Raw genomic sequence first — 19,215 nt, 5'->3', positions numbered from 1 at the left:
GGGAGTGTGGCAAACTAAACAGAAAATATTCTGACTCGAGTTACCCAAAGCAAAATTACTTAAAACAATCATGCAGGCTGGATTCAACTGAAAGGAACCATTTTATGACCTACAATATAAATATTAAGTAAAGTTAGAAATGTAAATAAATAACAGTGGTTATTTCAGGATGATGGATATAAAAATTTATTCTCTGTTCCTGGTTTAGCTGTATTTTCTAATTCTTCTCTGATAAACATGTATTCTTTTGAGAAGATGAACAGTACATGAACTCATCGATGAAAAGGCAGGTGGGCCTTTGAGTGAGAGGCAGTGGGCAGGTGGCATAAAGAGAAAGGTCGGTTCACTCAGGATTGATCACCAGAAGAGAGATCTCTAAGGGTGACCAGGGAAAGTTAAGGTCATATAGAGGCTTGATGGCATTGGTGTCAGGACAGTGGACATGAGGGCTCATTTGGCCCAGGAATGTCAACCATGGTGGAACCAGAAAGAGGAGCAGAGCCTAAGGAGTCAGTTGGGAGGGTCTCTACTGACAGCGGGCTGTTTATAGATGGCAGTTCAGGGTGGGCTTCTGAGGTGGACCACTCTAAGTTCTCTCTGCAAACTTTGTCCCTGGCAGATCTTCACGTGGGCAAAAAGCCATACTTGTGATACTTCTAGTGAGCTGGCTAAAGATGGAAGCAGGAAAGAGTGGAGAGCGCTAAGGTGGGGAGTTTCCCTGCCAGACCAAGCCCAGCTTCCTGTCAGATTTCAGAATAGCTCAGGAGAGACAGGGATGGAAGGTCTGGCTGGACCCAGGGGGCCTGGCAGATACTAAGCTTCCATATGGCCAAAGGGTCTCAGCCAGGTCAGCTACTGCTGCGAAGGGCACACAAGTCCTCTCAGTCCAGAGGGCCATGAGCTTAACTTCCTAGAGGTACAAATAGGTAGGTATTTGTGTCCTCTGGGGTGGGAACATAGCCAGAGCCGGCTTTGAGTGCAGGGTGCCAGGTTATCACTGGTAGGGGGGTCAGTCAGGTAGTCGGTGGTCCAGGAAAGCAGGGCAAGAAACTGATTCCCAGGCCAGGCACAGACAGACAGGAGTGTGTGCAGTTCGGGACAGATGGGCTGTGCCCCCCGATGGCAGGGTGGAGGCTGTCTGCCCTGGGTTTCTGCTTCCTGTCCAACGTGAGCAGACGCAGTGTGTTTGGGGAGGCATGGCTTTGTAGGTAGCACCGACTGGGTGCAACAAAATAAAAACAGGACTGCTGTTCTGGTCGCAGAGGTTCCAAACCTGACTGCACCCTAGCGTCAGAGGGGAAGATTCCTATGAGATTCCTGGGAAACTGTTGAATCAGGATCTCCACGTGGTGGGTCAGGGAATGATCTCACTTACCGATAATATTTGTGCATGTGTACTTGTCTAGTACCAAATACACAGAAACGGGGCTGCAAGGGCTCTCAGCAAACTAAAGAAGGTGGTTGCCTTGGAGAAAGAAAGCTGGGGAGGGGGCAACCTCATGGTTTGGTTTGTGTACTTCTGGATTATTTGGCTTTTTTATAAGAATGCAACCAAATATTTCATAATTGAATTTTAAAAAATGCTGTGTGGGAGGAGTTTCTTGAGAATGTGGAATCGTGTGGACCTTTGAGTCCCTTCATCACACACCCTCATGAGAAACCCACACTCCCCAGAGCGGGCTGACTCACCAGGGCCACACAGCCTGCCAGTGGCTTGAGATCAGTTCAGAACTTAGAAGTCCCGCTGATGGGGTGAGGGGACTGTGAACCTAGAAGGGACTCCCCATAGGACTGCCAGATAAAAATGCGTGATTCGTTGTTTATCTGAAATTCAAATTGAACTGGGCTTCCTGTATTTTTGTTTGTTAAATCTGGCACCCCATACCCCCTAGGGAACGTGATAGACTTGAAAAGCTCTGGAGGGGGGACGCTCTCCGTTCCTAAAGTTCCCTGGAGAGGGCCAAGGCACGCTCCTGAAAATGGGCACAGACAGAAGGATTTCCAGCCACCCCTTGAACTTGAAACAAGAATTTTCTCACTACAGATCCTGGGAACTCTGACCACACGTTCATTGATTCGATGGGGCTTTTGCTGTTCGTCTTTGTCAGTGATGGTTTTTGTGTGTGGGTTTTTTGTTTTGCTCAGATTTTACACTTTTGCAGTGAGTGTGTGTAGGTATTTGTGTGTGTGCGTCTGTGTGTGTGTGTGCCAAGTGTGCTGCAGCCAAGGCATGGCCCAGCGCCTGTAACCGTCATTCTTCATTTGCAGGAGTTCTCCTTTGCCAACTATTTGGCCTGCTCTGATGTTTCCAAATGCAGTTGTTAGTGAACTTTTGTGTTTGGAACAAGTGCATTGTGTAGGCCGAGCTGGTCCCTGGGAGGGGTCAGTGCCATGAAATCTGCCGCGAGGAGGCAGGTCAATGCCCCTTTGGCAGGAGGGAGAGCGGATTAGAGCGGATTGTGAAAGTATGCATCTTGCTCTGAAAAACTGTGCATTGCATATTTTCCCAGGGCAGTGTGTGAAACTCCAGGCATAATGGACGCATAACTTTTTATGAATGAACCCTTTATGACTCCCCATGGAGTCCTCTTGTAGTGTCCTCATCTGCATTTCCTCTTCTTGATATCCTTATTAAACTCCTCCTCCAAAGGCGGGAACCAGAGTTCAGTTTAGGAATTTGACACCTTTCTCTCGTCCAATTTCTGTCCAGCCTGTTAGTCTCCCTGGGAGGAGGCTGTTTGGGACCCGGCTTTTCACATCCTGATTAAAGGGAAATGTAAGTAGATTGAGAACATTTCACGCCTGCTTAAAGGTAGCAGATTCATTTTTTCAGTTGCGAGGGTCACTGATGAGTTTGCACCTAGAGAGGGGAGAAAGATGGCTGCACAGAACTCATCCAGTAACCTGAAATGCTGGCCTATTAATTGGATTCTCCTCCCTTCTTTCTGCTAGAGGCATTACTCTAACAATGCACTTTTGTATGCAGAACCATCCTTGGGCATTCTGTACCACCACAATGCGCACAAAAGCCTTTTTCCCCCCCTTTCCCTGAAGTGGGGAGGGAAGTTCAGAAAGGCCAGGCCGGCCAATCAGTGTCGCGTGGCCCCACTACTGGGGGCTCCCTGGGCCGGGGGCAGCCTCCCAAATGAGCAGAACCCATGGCATGAGGCAAGTTGGCATGCCCGGCATTGCCACAGGCTTGCTCTATGGTTTGAGTCTTTGATCATCATTCCAATGTGTCTGTTTCCAAATTGGGAAATGGAAATAGTGATTACATTCCCAGAGAACAGATTTGATGTCTATTGATCCAAAAATGTACAGTATTTAGAACCGAGTCCTAAACAGAGACGTTCCTTTGGATGGTGGGCGGCACTAATGGTGAGCATGATGAAGAGGGTTAGACTGGGGCTGAAGGTCAAGATCTCAGGCTGCTTAGGTTCGAATCCTGCTGCACTTACAATCTTGAATGTGCACCAGTGTGCTCAGTCGCTCAGTCATGTCTGACTCTTTGTGACCCCATGGACTGCAGCCTGCAAGGTCCTCTGTCCATGTAATTTTCCAGGCAAGAATACTGGAGTGGGTTGCCATTTCCTACTCCAGGGTTACAATCTTGAGCATAACTTGAGTATGGTGGTAGTGGTTTAGTCGCTCAGTCGTGTCTGACTCTGGTGACCCCATGGACTGTAGCCTTCCAGGCTCCTCTGTCCATGGGATTCTCCAGGCAAGAATACTGGAGTGGGTTGCCATTTCCTCCTCTATAAATTGAATATAATTCAACTCAAATTCTCCAAGGCTCAGTTTTTTTTCCAGAAACGAGATTAATAATAGCACCTACTTCAAAAGGTAGTAGGGAGACAAATAGATAATCTATATAAAGTGCATAGGACAGTGTCTGGTATAGAGTAGCTCAGTTTAAAAGGGGGCTTTTATTAGAACCATTACTGTGAAGGTAAGAGTCTGGTGACACCAGTCTAGGGACAGTGCAGGAGGTTCAGATTAAGAATTGCAAGGTGATTTGGGGAGATTTTGCTTAGAAATAATTTGTGATTTATTCTACCAAGTCTAGCTCTGCCAAGGCAGTAAAGGGGCTTCACTGGTGTCTCAGACAGTAAAGAATCTGCAATGCAGGAGACTTGGGTTCAGCCTCTGGTTTGGGAAGATCCTTTGGAGGGGAGGGCATGGCAACCCACTCCAGTATTCTTGCCTGGAGAATCCCCATGGACAGAGGAGCCTGGCGGGCTACAGTCCACGGGGCTGTGAAGAGCCAGCACGAGTGAGCGACTGAGCACACGAGCACAAGGCAGTAAATCCAGCTGAGCTGCTCATTTCTACCTCCTCCCAGATAGTGGAGCGGAGGCAGGTGTCCTGTGGCCCCAGGGTGGGTGGTTCAGTCTCATCTGGTTGGGTTCTTAAGCAACAAGGCGGTGGAAGTCCCTCTCTCTTTTGGAAACATCCCCAGCAGCTGTGACAGCTGGGATTTTAAAAGGAGGAATTTGGACTTGAAACTGGGTTTGGCTGAGAAACCGTTCCTTTTGTGAACCAGCATTCAGCGGCTCTGTCTCCTCACTGGTGAGAAATACCTCCCCAGGTTTACATGTTGTTTTCCAAAAACTAATTGGTACTAACTGGTGATGCTGAAGGAGCTGTTACTGGAAGTGTAGAAGCATCTGATGGATTTTTCCCTGCTCGATTCTCAACAACAGTTTCAGCTCATCTTATTAAGCTCTCCAGATCCAAAAGGCTACAGGCAGCCAGAATTGGAAGGTTAGGAGCCTTCCAAGATACTTGCTCCTTGGAAGAAAAGCTATGACCAACCTAGACAGCATATTAAAAAGCAGAGACGTTACTTTGCCAACAAAGGTCCGTCTAGTCAAAGCTATGGTTTTCCCAGTGGTCGTGTATGGATGTGAGAGTTGGACTATAATGAAAGCTGAGCACCAAAGAATTGATGCTTTTGAATGTGGTTTTGGAGAAGACTCTTGAGAGTCCCTTGGACTACAAGGAGATCCAACCAGTCCATCCTAAAGGAGGCTGAAACTCCAATACTTTGGCCACCTGTTGTGAAGAATTGACTCACTGGAAAAGACCCCGATGCTGGGCAAGATTGAAGGCAGGAGGAGAAGGTGACGACAGAGGATGAGGTGGTTGGATGGCATCACTGACTCGATGGACATGAGTTTGAGCAAGCTCCGGGAGTTGGTGATGGACAGGGTAGCCTGGCGTGCTGCAGTCCATGGGGTCGCAAAGTCGGACACGACTGAGCGACTGAACTGAGCTGAACTAGGAGCCTCTACCCTCTGTGTCACCCTTAACACCTCTGTGTTGACCCCCGTTGGCCAATAGCAAGTGGCTTTTATTACATAGTGGCTTTTATTCCTCCCAATCTCACTCCTGCATTTCTCAGAAAGGCAATAGAAGGATACCCATTAACTACCTGTCAAATGAACTTTAAAATGGTTTTTGGAGATGAAATTCACGCACCATACAACTCTGCATTTAAAGCACGCATGTCAGCAGTGTTAGCATGCTCACAGATTTGTACAGCCGTCACCACAGATGTAGAACATCTTCATCAGCCCTCAAAGAAGACCCATACCCATTCACAGTCATTCCCCATTCCCCCACAATGTTAAATGGACTTTTGAGTGACTCATACTGTTAGCACTTGGCAGAACCATGGGCTTTCCATCCAAATAGACCTTGGCTGGTCTGTGTTGTGAGCTGATCAGTGTGACTCAGCCCACCTCCCGCCCCACCCCCATCTCTGTTCTTGCTGTGCTGCTATCCTTATGTGGCATTGGAAGTGATAATAGTCAAGGATGACCGTGCTCTGGGAAGGCCTGACCTTCCCCCTTTTCCTCTGTAAAAGGTCCGGATTTCATAGAATGTATTCATAAGCTTAAGTAATACACATTTATTTGTATATTCAGTAACACAAGTTCAATAGCAATTATGAGCCCCTTTGCATCAGATAGTGGGAACTTAATTGAATTCAATTTGTGTCCCCCCACCAGAGTGCCAGTAGGGGGCACACTTTGTGCCAGGGCCTGGTGTCCCAGGGGCATCTGCATTGCTATCCCGACTGGCATTCCTGGTTCGGCCTCATCCCCCTCTAGTCTCCAGTCCTCTGGCATCTAAGTGGCTGTTGTGCCTTATCCTGTCTCAACTTCTCCAGGCCCATGTAGATCAGTGCCGAGTCTGTATCTCCCTAGAAGACGTTCTATGGGAGACAGTCAATGACTGTCCAGGCCCTCTGGGCCATGGGAAGGTTCCTTCTATCCCCTTCCCAGGAGTCCTGTTGCTGCCATCCTGTCCTGCTTTTCCTGAAGAACTCTGCCTGCCTGTCTCCTGCCCTAATGTCCTAAGAAACCATATAGACACTCCTGTTCTGAGCCCAGGTGGGACATGGGGGATCCAGGGTCTTGTTGCCCTCAAGGCTCTGCCAGGAACTGCTCCCGGGGTTACAGATCTCTGCTCCTCCCAACTCCTTAAACCTCCCTGGGGCATCGATCACCCTTGTCCACCTGGGGCACCAGGTCCTTTCGGAGGTCCCATGGTGCCCTCTCCAATTCTCTGCCCCCTAGCCCCTTGCTTCTCCATCCCAGGAATCTTTCTAAGACAACAAGGGGAAGGCAATGTGCTCTTATTTACTGAGTACTTCCCTAAATTTTTGGTGTTGTGACCAGACTCGTGGAATTCAAAAGCCAAGAAGATCTGATCACGTCATCTTGTGTCCTCTGGCAACCCTTCCTGGGGCAAGGAAGGTATAAGGCATGCCCCTCAAATAGAAGGCTATGTATGTAGTAGAAATACAATGGGGGACCCTCATCACTCGCTCAGACCACCACCCCACCCCTGGCCTTGCTGAGATGTCCTCCTACCCCTTAGCACTCATCGTGACCCCCTGGCAGGGGAGAGGCCACATGCTGGGTATTCGTTGATTGGCGTCTGAGACTCTCCGGAAGGAGGCACACCAGCAGTCACTGTTTCCATTCCAGCTTTTCATCCTTCAGTGCTACAGGATGAGTCCTCCAGTGAGGACTGCTCCCCTTGAACCTCATCTGAAGCAGCACCGCCCTCTCTCTCTCTCTGCTTGTGCTGAGCCCCTCCTTGCCATCTGCCAGCAGCCTGACAGTTCTTTCCCTTTCCCAGGTAGGTTTTGTGGCGACAAAGTCCCAGAGCCCCTCACCTCCACGGACAGCCGCCTCTGGGTGGAATTCCGGAGCAGCAGCAACATCCTGGGCAAGGGCTTCTTCGCGGTATATGAAGGTTTGTTCAGGAGGGGAGAGGCCGCCAGTATGGCTCCTGACGTACCTCTGTTCTTCCCGTGCAGCCCTTCCCACCCTGGCCCGGGAAGCAGCTGCCGGTGCCATGAGGGTGGGGTAGCCACCACCCCCTCTCTCCATGTCTGGAAGCAGAGAGGCCAGCTGGGCTCCCTTCAGCACAGGCAGTCTACCTGTCACTACACTGCTCAACGCCCATTAGACTCCAGCGGGGACAGTGCTGGGGGCTTAGAGAACCTGTGGAAATGCAAGCCACCTCTGAGTAGCTTTGAGTTGGATTCTGAGCAAAGAATCCAACCTCTCTGAGTTTCATTTGTGAAACAAGGACTTTGGACAATGTCCAGAAATTTCCAACTAATTTCTTGGAAGGGCCTGTGAGGCCACCATGGTGGTTGAAGAAACCAAGAGGTCTGGGCTCTAGGCAGCAGCGACCAGGGCAGTTCTGCTTCCGTCTATTCTACATATTGGGTCTCTCTGGCTACATAACCCTGTGCCCTCCCTCCCCCAGAGGAAAAGTCCCTTGGGGACTTAGATTGTGATTTTGGAGAGGCCCACGTTTTTGTTTTTTATTTACTTATTTGGATGCACCGGGTCTTAGTTACAGCATGTGGGACATTTTTAGTTGTGGCATGTGGGGTCTACTTCCCCGACTAGGGTATCAAACCTGAGCCCCTTGCATTAGGAGCTCAGAGTCTTAGCCACTGGACCACCAAGGAAGTCCCAAGTTTTGTTTTTATAAAGGAAATAGCACGAGTGTGCGTATGTATACATCAGTCTCTACCCGTGGCCCTCCTTCCTCTGCAGCAGGGTCACGAGGGAAGTCAGACATCACTGCTTCTGGGACCCCTCCCTCAACACCACCCCCCCATACCTGCACACTATTGGAACTTCTGGAGGTGTGGCCCCTGTTCCCAGAGCTTGAAAAAATCTCCCAGGTGATTGTGATGCCCAGCAAAGGTAGAGAGCCACTACTCTCCATGGTTATTTTCTTTATATGAGAAAAATTCAGAGTTGTAAACACAGGGAACTATGCCTTTCTGGAGGCATCAGTCCATTGGAAATGAAAATGTTGGCAAGTGGAGCCACCTAGCGGTGTACTCCCTTAATAAGCTCTGACGGGGACCCCCTTCCTCCTGGCTCTTTTTCTAAAGCTACCTGTGGGGGAGACATTAACAAAGACGCCGGTCAGATTCAATCTCCTAACTACCCGGATGATTACAGACCTTCCAAGGAATGTGTTTGGAGGATTACCGTTTCTGAGGGGTATCACGTGGGGCTTACCTTCCAAGCTTTTGAGGTGAGTACTGCTGGTCGACAATGGCACCCCACTCCAGTACTCTTGCCTGGAAAATCCCATGGATGGAGGAGCCTGGTAGGCTGCAGTCCATGGGGTCGCTAAGAGTCGGACACGACTGAGCGACTTCACTTTCACTTTTCACTTTCATGCATTGGAGAAGGAAATGGCAACCCACTCCAGTGTTCTTGCCTGGAGAATCCCAGGGACGGGGGAGCCTGGTGGGCTGCTGTCTATGGGGTCGCACAGAGTCGGACACCACTGAAGTGACTTAGCAGCAGCAACTGCTGGTCTTAGACACTGCTCTACACAGACGAGTTTCCAGTTTGGGGTTGAAAACAGGAACCCAAGAGGCTATTTCAAGTCCAAGGCGCATTTTGCCAGGACATCTGGTATCAAAACCTCTGCAGGTTTTGAAATTGCATCTGCCTTCTTTCTGAAGGCTGCTGCTGGAGAGCCTTCAGAAGCAAAAGCCTTCATTGAAGCAAAAGTCTAGAATGGGATCCCAGGGCATTTTATTGACTCTTTTTTCCCAGTTTATCATGACTTAATGTCTTTGCAGCTTGATTCATCCTTGCCTTAAGCAAGTAGGAGACAGCTTGGAAAAGTTTCAGGACACACTTGGGCCCTTGGCCTCCTGGTTAGGTTTTTAAGAGTGATATTTATTAGATTGAAAACCTTGAGGCCGAGCTGCTATCTTCCACGTTGCCTCTGTTTCTCCATTTAGATCGAAAGGCATGACAGCTGTGCATATGACTACCTGGAAATCCGTGACGGCTTCACGGAAGACAGCGCCCTGATCGGCCACTTCTGTGGCTATGAGAAGCCAGACGATGTGAAGTCCAGCTCCAATAGAATGTGGATGAAGTTCGTGTCCGACGGCTCTATCAATAAAGCTGGCTTTGCAGCCAATTTTTTCAAGGGTATGAATTAGCAGTTGTTTCCATTTTAGACACAGGAAGAGGTATTGCCCCCCGGCCTAAGAATCACTAAACTCACAAACCTTAGCACCAAACAAAGCTCCCTGCAGTGGGGAGGCAGCGAGCCGTTTATGCAAAGAGCTGTGCATAGATTCCCCAATAGAGAGAGTTCTCCACTGACTCAGGAACAGGCTTAGCCTTGGCTTCTGTCTTTGTGGCAGAAAGTTTTGCTGCTGCACTTGGAAATTAGGTTTATTAGTTTACAAGTTCAGCTTCATGAACCTTAGTGAAACTGAGCATTGATAACAATTTTTGCTTGTGTGGTCACTATCATTAATAGAGCACCTATTGTGTCAGGAACTGTGCAAGGTACTTGATTTACACTATGTCATTTAATGCCCTCGATCAAGATTTAAAAAGGCAGGCTCGGGGTTGTTCAGATAGTTAAGCGGCAGACCAAGAATCCAGTCACAGTCTGACTCCTAAACAAACTCTCTCCAAAACACTGCCTTGCATTCCCTGATATGGGGTAGAGAGGCAGCCCAGGTCTTTGGCTCCTGAAGCATCAGCTCCCAGCTTGCAAGTCTATGCTCAAGTGGGCAGGGCTTGTTGGGGAGATTGAGAGGGTTTGGTGCTCAGGAAATGAATATCTGTGCTGCATTAGGGACTGACTGCTCTGCAAGTTCTTGATAAAATCAGACCCAGAGTGGTATGGGAAGACCATCATTCCTGGCCCCAGCAGAACAGCTTCCTAAGACACTTTTCAATGGACAGGTCTGCCTTCTCCACTCTCAGCACCCTGGAATTCCTCAGACCACTTGCTAAGAAGGAATATAGGCTATTCCACAATGCATTTGGGTTGGGCGCCCACCAGCACACCAGTAGCCACTGAACGGATATATCCAGTCTGTAACTGGAGTGACAGATCAGTAACTCCCTCCCTCTTCCCTCCTTTCCCGGGCTCCTGGCTGTGCTGACCCAGAAATCTTGGTCCCTTCCTTACTCCGTCTCTCCATCTGCCCCCTTTCTATCCCATTCTCCCAGGTTTTAGGTGAGCAGATGGTGTCAGAAGAGCCCATTTCCAGCTGTGTGACCTGAGCCGGCATCCCTTTGTCCTTGCTGAAGCCTCAGTGTTCCTCTCTGTAAAACAAGGAGAAGGAAATCTGCCCATTTTCCCCAACCAGCAGTGAAGCCCCAGTGAACTAATGGCTGTGGAGACACTTCATAAGCTGAGAAGCGCCACATGAGTGTGTGGGAATGTTATTTTTTCCTGCTTTGAGGCGTCTGACGACAGCAAACCAAAACAGAGCAAGAAGCATACCATTCTGAACAACTGGAGACAAAGTCTCCAGTTACTTTCCCAGGCAAATCGAAGCAAAAAACAGAAAACCAAGCCACAGCACGTGTATTGCAGTTAGGTTAGTGATCGTAGTGGAAAGAAGAACGTGGGGGTCTTAGTAGAGATCCCAGGAAAGTCACAGCCCCCTCCCCACCCTAGCCCAGACTGCACGTGCGTCTCCCAGCCTGGGGAAACCCCCGTCTGACTTAGCAGCCACGGCGGCTGGGTGGTCTTAAGCAAGTTACAAATCCTGAGTCCCAGTCTCTCCACCTGTAGAAATGACAGTACTACTTTATCTCAGAGTTATTGTCAGGAAGAAATGAAATAGCGTTACGTGAGTAGACATGGTATCCTGTCTAGTCCTGTTAATTTCTTTGCTGAGGAAGGGATCTCTGAAGTAGTTATTTTCTTCTCTGGAAAAAATTCTGTGACAGTTTTTTCTTGCTGTCACCATGTATCAGTTTTTTATCAATGCTGTAACAAATCAGCACAAATGTGATCACCTTCCAGTTCTTGAGCTCAGACATCCTTGCCTTTTCCAGCTTCTGGGAGGAGGCGCCTGCACTTCTTGACTGGTGGTGTTTTTGGTCTTCAGGCCAGCAAGGGTGTCTGGGACCTTCTCAGGCTGCATCATAGACCTCGATCTCCATCATTATGTTTCCTTTTCTGACCCTGATCCTCCTCTTGCTGCTTTCAGTTGGAAGGATCCTTGTTACTGTGGGCCCACCAAGCTGATCCAGCATAACCTCCCATTTTAAGAACCCGAATCTAATCACATCTGCAAAGTCCTTTTGCCATGTAAGGGTAAGGTGACAGATTCTAGGTTCCAGGACTGTGATATAAATGACTTTGTTAACCTGTTAACTTAGTTAACCTGTTTAACTTAGTTAATCTGTCACCCATAATCATGAGGTTTTATTCTAATTCTCTTTGTCCTAATTCTCCTGTCCTCCTCCTTCCCTGTTTTCCACCCCCAGGTCTTAGGTGTTGGGACTTCTTTGCAGTAAGATAACTGGTAACCAGTTGGCACTGGCCCACTCACATCTCATTCCTGGTTCTACTGATGATCAGCATTATAATTTTTGAGAAGACCAGCTAAAATTGAAGGGTTTCCAAATTGAACAAGTTAAAATAGTTTGCCCAGTTAAATTCAAAATGCCGATAAGAATGATCTTTTTAGTGTGTGTCCCAAATATTGCATACTATACTAAGAAATAATTGTTCATCTGAAATTCAACTTTAACTGAACCTTCTGCTTTTTTTGTGGCAGCCCTAGTGGAGATAGCAGGCATTGCGATGGGGTGGGGGAAGTTTCTCTCTGTGATGCTAAACTGGTTTGTAAAGGACTGAGTTGAGAGCCTTGACCTGCTCTGACCAGCTGTGATAACTGGCTCTGTTTTGCTGGTTACAAAATACCATCTTCTCCCCACTCCACATTTAACGTTTATTCAGCAGTCATCAAACTGTGTGTCAGGGGCTGTGGGAAAGAGGAAAACATGGTCATTGTCTTCAAGAGCTCAAGCTGACCAAGGGGACCTGTAAGCCAATGGGCAGTGATGTTGTGTGAAGTGTGGACGTTGGAGGAGGGTCTCACTCAGTGTGGGGTTGGGGTGAGTGAGTACCCAGACAAGGTTCAAAGACCTTTCAGTTGGCAGACATCCTTTTAGATGCTCGTCAAGGTGTTGAGGCCCATGTATACTAACTGCACAGTTAAGACATCTTTTTTGAGCTTGTCTTTATGTCAAGAAGGGCTGCAGAGAACCACATTTAGAAAAGGAGAACTATACAGCATTGACCTTGACCCCTGAGTCTTCAAAGAGGAGCCAGGTCTGGTGGAAGCCTCTTTGGGACCTATCTATTAAAGGAGAAAGAAAAGACATTTATTGAGTGCCAGAAGCTGCATTAATTACCTCCCTTTGTCTTCGGAAAAACTCCTTGCTTGGTGTTATTACCCCCATTTTAAAACAGAAGAAACTGAAGCTCTAAGGCGGCTGAGCTAGAACTAGACCCCAGACATGTAGGATTCCACAGCTCACTGTCTTTCCTCTACAGAGACCTGAAAGCCACAGGGAAGTAAAGTGAAGGGATTTGAATTTTTCATCTGATTCTGACGCTCATCATCTTTCTACCTTCTCTACACATGAGAGAATAGGGAAAAGGGCCCTGGCTTCAGCCTCTGCAGTGTGGGGTCTAGTCCTGCCCACGCCCCTTGCCAGCTCCCTGCTCTCAGGCAGGTCAGTTTTCCTTTCTGAGACTCAATCCTGCCTACTTTGTCCTCCACCGTATTCCTAGTGCCAGACCCACAGTGAGTTCAGTAAATACTTATGGGGCAAAGGATGAATGAATAAGGCTCAGATTCTCATTTGTGGATTGGGCTTCTTGCTCCCTGCTCTGCCTACCTTTCAGGGTTCCCACGAGTATGAATGAAGCCAGAGAACACAGTGCAGAGCAGTGCTGTCCAACAGAAATAGGAGGCGAGTCACAAATGCAAGCCATGCATGTAACTTTAAACCTTCTAGCAGCTACCTTACAAAACAGATAGAAGAAGAAGAGGAAAGAAAGAGGCAAAATTAGTTTTAATACCATGTTTTATTTAACCCAGCGTATCAAACCTACTGTCACGTTAATCTGTAATCAATACACACAGTATTTTTTAAAGTTTTTACATTTTTTATATGTTTTTATTTATTTATTTTTGGCTGCACTGGGTCTTTGCTGCTAAACACAGGCTTTGTTTCCAGGGGCGATGAGTGAGAGCTACTCTCTGGTTGGGGTGCAGAAGCTTCTCATTGCAGTGGCTCCTCGTTTTGGAGCACAGGCTCCGGGTGCACGGGCTCGGTAGCGGTGGTTACACAGGCTTAGTTGCCCCGTGGCATGTGGGATCATCCCAGACCAGGGATCAAACCCTTGTCCACTGCATTGGCAGCCAATTCTTAACCACTGGACCGGACCACCGGGTAGGATCCAATATACAAATATTGGGAGAGATTTTATGGCTTTTTTCGCCCCACACTAAGTGGACATCCAGCGTGTCTTACCCTCGCAGCAGGTCTGAACGTAAACTAGCTGTGTTTCAAGGGCTCTGCAGTTACGTGGGGTCTAGCACAGTTTGGTAGAGGTCTGGACACAGCCAGCTTCTTTTCCAGCCTTTTTCCTACAAGGTCATCAGTAGGATGTCCTGTGAGCACACAGGGGCCAGCACATGTGTCAGGAACTCTCCAGTGCAAGAAACTAGAAGAGCAACTACAGAGGCCATGCAGAGGAGTTGGACCAGCCACCGAAGCTCTGGCCTTGGTGCCAGTTGGCAGGAATCTCTGCCCAGGGCCCAGCTGGCACATGGCTCTGTCCAGGGTGCCAGTTGGCCTCTGCATCCCTCCTCTGGTGCCAGATGGCTTTCCTGCTCAGAGCCTGCTGGCCGGGCAGCAGGCAGAGCACCTCACGTCCCTGCTTACTTGGGGAGATAGTGAGTGCATTTGCAGGTTGGCAGGGTCAATTTGGTGATACGTTCCTCACATCAAAGGTAGGAGGATCTCCCACCTTGATCCCCATATTCCCCGGTCCCAGTACTGTGGGCCCACCACAGAGTGTTTGATGTGGGGGCGGGGGCTGGCTTTCTTCAAGGTGCCTTAGAAGCTTAGGGATGTGCCCTGCCTTCCCTTTCCTTAACTCTCTCTGAAATAGCTTTGGGATCCTGCCTGAGTCATCTCATTATCTAACCTCAGAATGGTTCCTTCTGTCACTGGTACCACTTGGAGAAGGCAAAAAAGAGTCAGAATCCCACTCTGTGAAGCTGGTCTCTGGTTCAGCCTCTTCTCCCACCACCCTTCCCTACTCCCCCAAATTTTTCTGGGGTACTTAGTCTTGACCACTGTAGCCTAGAGCAAGCACAAGCCTGTTGACTTCAAGTAGGTGCTACTTCAGTCCAGGGGGAGGTGACGCAGAGTACACCCAGGCCCACCCCTTCAGGGGCAGGGCCCTAATACACTTCCATGCCACCCAGCCGAGCTGGAGCAGGGGTGGAAATGGCCAAACATCCCATCACCCTTCTAGTCTTCAGGGGAACTATACTCCCTCCGGTTAAGTACAAACCTAACCCACCAGCCTCTTGCCCTCCACATGGCTAAGGATGCCAGGAGACTTAACAGTGGTCCTCCTTTCTTGCCTATGTGTGTCCTGTCCATGGCCATAGCGTATTCTGGCATAGGTCTCCCCCCACCCCGGCCACCCATCTGGGCCCTTCACCTTGTTCTAGGTTGATGGGCTCTTTCCACGGTTCCTTTTATCCCTCCTCCTATGCCCTCCAGCCAGTTTCTTGACTCTGTGTGCTGCCTTCTTGCCCATCTAGTCTTCCTTCACTGGCCCATCCTTGCTGCCTTTTTCTTCTTTCTGTCCCTATCTCCCTCCCTTCCCCAGGCCCACACTACTCCACTCGGCCCTGACTCAGGGATGTCTGGTTACCTTATCCTTTTCACTACTCCCATCATTGTGTCTCCACCCACTGAAATTTCAAAAGCAACCCTGCTCTTGTCTAGAGCAATAACTACTGTGTACCTAGAGTCTATATGCTGGGTGTTTCACAGGCATCATTTTCAATCCCCACAACCCTGAAAGCAGGTATTATCCTCATGTTAAAGCCGGAGGAAGGCTCAGAGAGGTCAAATCACCCAGTTTATTGAAGGATGATTCACCTGGTGAATCCAACCCGGGTCTGTTTGGCTCATGCTAAAGACTGGACTCTTTCTATTTCTCATTATTAATGCTTCTCCTCATTTTATACTTCTTAGCAAATGTATAGGAAAGTGCTTTGCCTATTATAAAGTAGTAAATAATTGTAGGGTTGTTACTCCTTTAGCATACTTAGTACGTATGTTTGTTTGTGACTATGGGGCTTCCCCGATAGCTCAGTTAGTAAACAATCTGCCTGCAATGCAGGAGACCCTGGTTTGATTCCTGGGTCAGGAAGATCCATTAGAGGAGGGATAGGATCCTCCAGCACATCCTGGAGGGGGGATAGGTTACCCACTCCAGTACTCTTGGGCTTCCCTTGTGGCTCAGCTGGTAAAGAATCCGCCTGCAGTGCGGGAGACCTGGGTTTGATCCTTGGGTTGGGAAGATCCCCTGGAGAAGGGAAAGGCTACCCACTCCAGTATTCTGGCCTGGAGAATTCCATGGACTCTATAGTCCATGGGCTTGCAAAGAGTCAGACACAACTGAGCGACTTTCACTTCACAAGGACAACTTCAACCCCTTGCCTACAGGATGTTCCCTAAACCCAGTTCTCCCTACTGACCAACTTATTTGAGCTTTTGTTGAACCCAAGGACACATCACTCTTAGAGCCACCATCTAAATCTGCTTCCCACTATAGGAAACGATGGGGGATTTACAAACTGTCCTTTACCCAGTGATGAGCCACCAGGTTGATGAGTGTTTTGTGCATCGTGGATCAGGGAGATTGGAAGGCAGTGAGTTTATTTGAGTTGGAATTTTTGAATTGAAAAAAGGAGACTTGACGGTGAAAAGTTTTGCATTTTCTGCAGGACCACTATGTTAGAAGTTGCCAGGAGTCAGAGTTGTTAACAATTCAAATTTCAAAGAACAAGAAATACTTTTAAAAACAGTGAGAGTTGTATCTCTGGGTGTTTTCCAACCGGGTCTGAAAAGCTCTCAACCAGAAATCTTATTAAGTGGATCCGTGCTGAGGTGGTGGGACTGGGAATCTTTTCAAGTTTTTATCAACTTGAAAATGTCCTCATTCTTTTTATTTTATGTATGATGTGAGGTCTGGTGAGATTTTGTGAACTCCGTCCTTGCTCTGTTCTTACCTTCCCTGGTATTAGGAAACCAACACTTCTACCCACTCCCCAACCCTTCCTTTCCTAGAGTGGGCTCTTGTTGTTTGAAGATCTCTCCGTGTCTCATCGTCCTTTCACTAGACTGCAGCTCTGTTAGGCCACAATCTGCATGCTCTTTTTTTTTTTGTAATCTGCATGCTCTTTAGGGCACAAATTGATTACAGAAAATAATGTTTTTTTCCTTTTACGTCTGACACTCTTTTTGGAGCCATCCTGTGCCTGAGGTTTTTCTTTCCTCATTGGTGCAGGGCTGACAGTCTGGGTGATTCTCCAGTGAGTTCTGTGTTCTCTCTCTGCACAGCATCCTGCTTGCTGCTCTTTAATTGCCCCAGACACATCAATGGACACTTGACGGAACTGAACCCCATCTAACTCCCCTGCTAACTCAGTCTCACTGTGGCCTCTTCCTGCAGTTTCTCCTGGGAGCATCGGCTCACCTCAGAGCCAGTGTTTTCTGTAAATTTGACGATCACCCAGGACACATCTTCAAATTAGTAATAAAAGTTTAACTCATAGCTTCCAGCTCTCTCCCTAAAGAATAATTATATCTTAATCTAGGAGTGTGTTTCTTTGTCCCTGTGTGTGTGTGTGTGTGTGTATGTGTGTGCATACTCATGCCCACATGCGTGCATGGTCCGTTGTGTCTAACTATTTGTGACCCCATGAACTGTAGCCCACCAGGCTCCTCTGTCCATGGAATTCTCCAGGCAGGAATACTGGAGTGGTTTACCATTTCCTTCTCCAGGGGATCTTCCCAACCCAGGGTTTGAACTCGTGTCTCTTGCATTGGCAGGTGGATTCTTTACCACTGCTCCACCTTGTTCTTGGTCCTTACCCTTTGCTTAACATCCTGAGAAGTTCACATTTATGGAGGGAGCCCCAGTTTTATGGCATTGAAGTCGATCATCTTTGGTATGGAAGCTTTGAGATTTATTAAGGTCACAAACGAACACTGCTGATTAAACTCTTCAAAGAGCACAGTTATCCAAGTTATCCAGGCCCGATCATCTCTCAGAGGAGTCCTGTTTCCTGCTAACAGGTTACTCGCGTGTTCTGTCAAGACTCACTCACTGCTGTAGCTGCTGCCAGTTTCTGTGGATGGAGGACTCCTTGGAAGGCGGGCACCAGGAGTTGTTCTTGTTCTTAGAGGGAATCCTGGGATGTGGACCACAATGGGGAACAGACCTGACAGCTGTTTGATGACTTAACCAGGGTCACCTTCCTCCCCAACAGAGGTGGATGAGTGTTCCTGGCCAGATCACGGCGGGTGTGAGCAGCGCTGCATGAACACTCTGGGCAGCTACAAGTGCATGTGTGATCCTGGCTATGAGCTGGCTGCTGACAAGAAGGCCTGTGAAGGTTAGTATTGGACCTGCCGAGCTGGAGTGAGAGGGGACGGGGGACAAGTCTTAGGAGAAGGGGAACAGATGGAGATGGGGCAGCTGGTCGGCTGTGAAGAAACAATTGTGGGGGATGATTCACCTCCTTCCTGGAGGGAAAAAACTCGATAAGGCCACAAACACGAGATGACTTTATCGGACTTCACCCCAGCAACTGAGCAAATGGAATCATGGAATTTCATTTTCTTCTGTGACCATGTGAAATTCACATGATTATAAAGATGGAAAATGAAAACAAAAGAATAAATGTGAGCGCTTCGGTTTGACACGACGAAGAGCGCATTTCATTCATTTCATTCCAACCCGGCTGACGGTGTCTCCCTTGCCTGCCTGCATGACTCTGCCTGTTCATGGAAGCCAGGGACATCACATAGCTTGGTGCAAACATTTCTTGGCCCAAGTCATGTGAAGTCCCCAACTATGCCCCTGAGTGAGAGGTAAGCACAAACGCCTCGTCTTTTTAAAAAAGCAGTAAAAAATTGTCCTCAACTCCATCCCTCCAAAGCCTCAGTTGAAACAGACCAGAAGAAAGGACGTGAATTAATCAGTTCAGATTGTCTATTTTTTGTTGTTGTTGATGTTATTAAAGAACAGCAGGGCTTATTGCTGCTTGGGGGAAATCGCAGTCACTTGGAACTAAAACCAAATGAATCTTGCTTCTTTTCCTCCCGTGCAGTGGCCTGTGGCGGTTTCATTACCAAGCTGAATGGAACCATCACCAGTCCCGGGTGGCCAAAGGAGTACCCTACAAACAAAAACTGCGTCTGGCAAGTGGTGGCCCCCGCCCAGTACCGGATCTCCCTTCAGTTTGAAGTGTTTGAACTGGAAGGCAATGATGTATGTGTCCAGGCTCTGATTGACTGGGGATGCTGTTGGGATGTGACCCAGGGCTGGGAACTGGGGAGGGGATCAGCAGGCAGGGAGGTGGCCTCCAATGGTCGTGGGGTTGTAGCTGGGCAGAATCTAGGGTGTTTGTCAAGGTGATTTCAACTGCACACCCTCGGCAGATGGAGTGCTCTGGTCCTCTCATCACTGATAAATCCAAGAAGAAGCAGGACAAGAGAGGAGGAGGGGGGTCTTGGGAGTGGGATGTGGTCAGGACAGGTACATCCCCTGGGGTTAGAA

The 19,215-nt window shown here is 48.4% G+C and overlaps 1 protein-coding gene across 3 annotated transcripts in view; it reads left to right on the top strand.

Annotated features, from left to right (window-relative positions):
* The window catches only part of TLL2 (tolloid like 2), a 144,545-nt gene that overhangs the window by 109,148 nt on the left and 16,182 nt on the right, over positions 1–19,215 (top strand). For all 3 annotated transcript variants that reach the window (XM_002698408.6, XM_059882003.1, XM_059882004.1), the window contains exons 11-15: positions 7,153–7,269; positions 8,435–8,580; positions 9,305–9,500; positions 17,924–18,049; positions 18,767–18,927. In XM_002698408.6, the coding sequence (XP_002698454.2) occupies positions 7,153–7,269; positions 8,435–8,580; positions 9,305–9,500; positions 17,924–18,049; positions 18,767–18,927 (746 nt within the window). The remainder of the gene's footprint in view (positions 1–7,152; positions 7,270–8,434; positions 8,581–9,304; positions 9,501–17,923; positions 18,050–18,766; positions 18,928–19,215) is intronic.

This window comes from Bos taurus, chromosome 26, assembly GCF_002263795.3.
Source record: "Bos taurus isolate L1 Dominette 01449 registration number 42190680 breed Hereford chromosome 26, ARS-UCD2.0, whole genome shotgun sequence".
Classification (NCBI taxonomy): Eukaryota; Metazoa; Chordata; class Mammalia; order Artiodactyla; family Bovidae; genus Bos; species Bos taurus.
The sequence above is the reverse complement of the archived record's forward strand: the minus strand, read 5'-3'. Positions and strand labels throughout refer to the sequence as shown.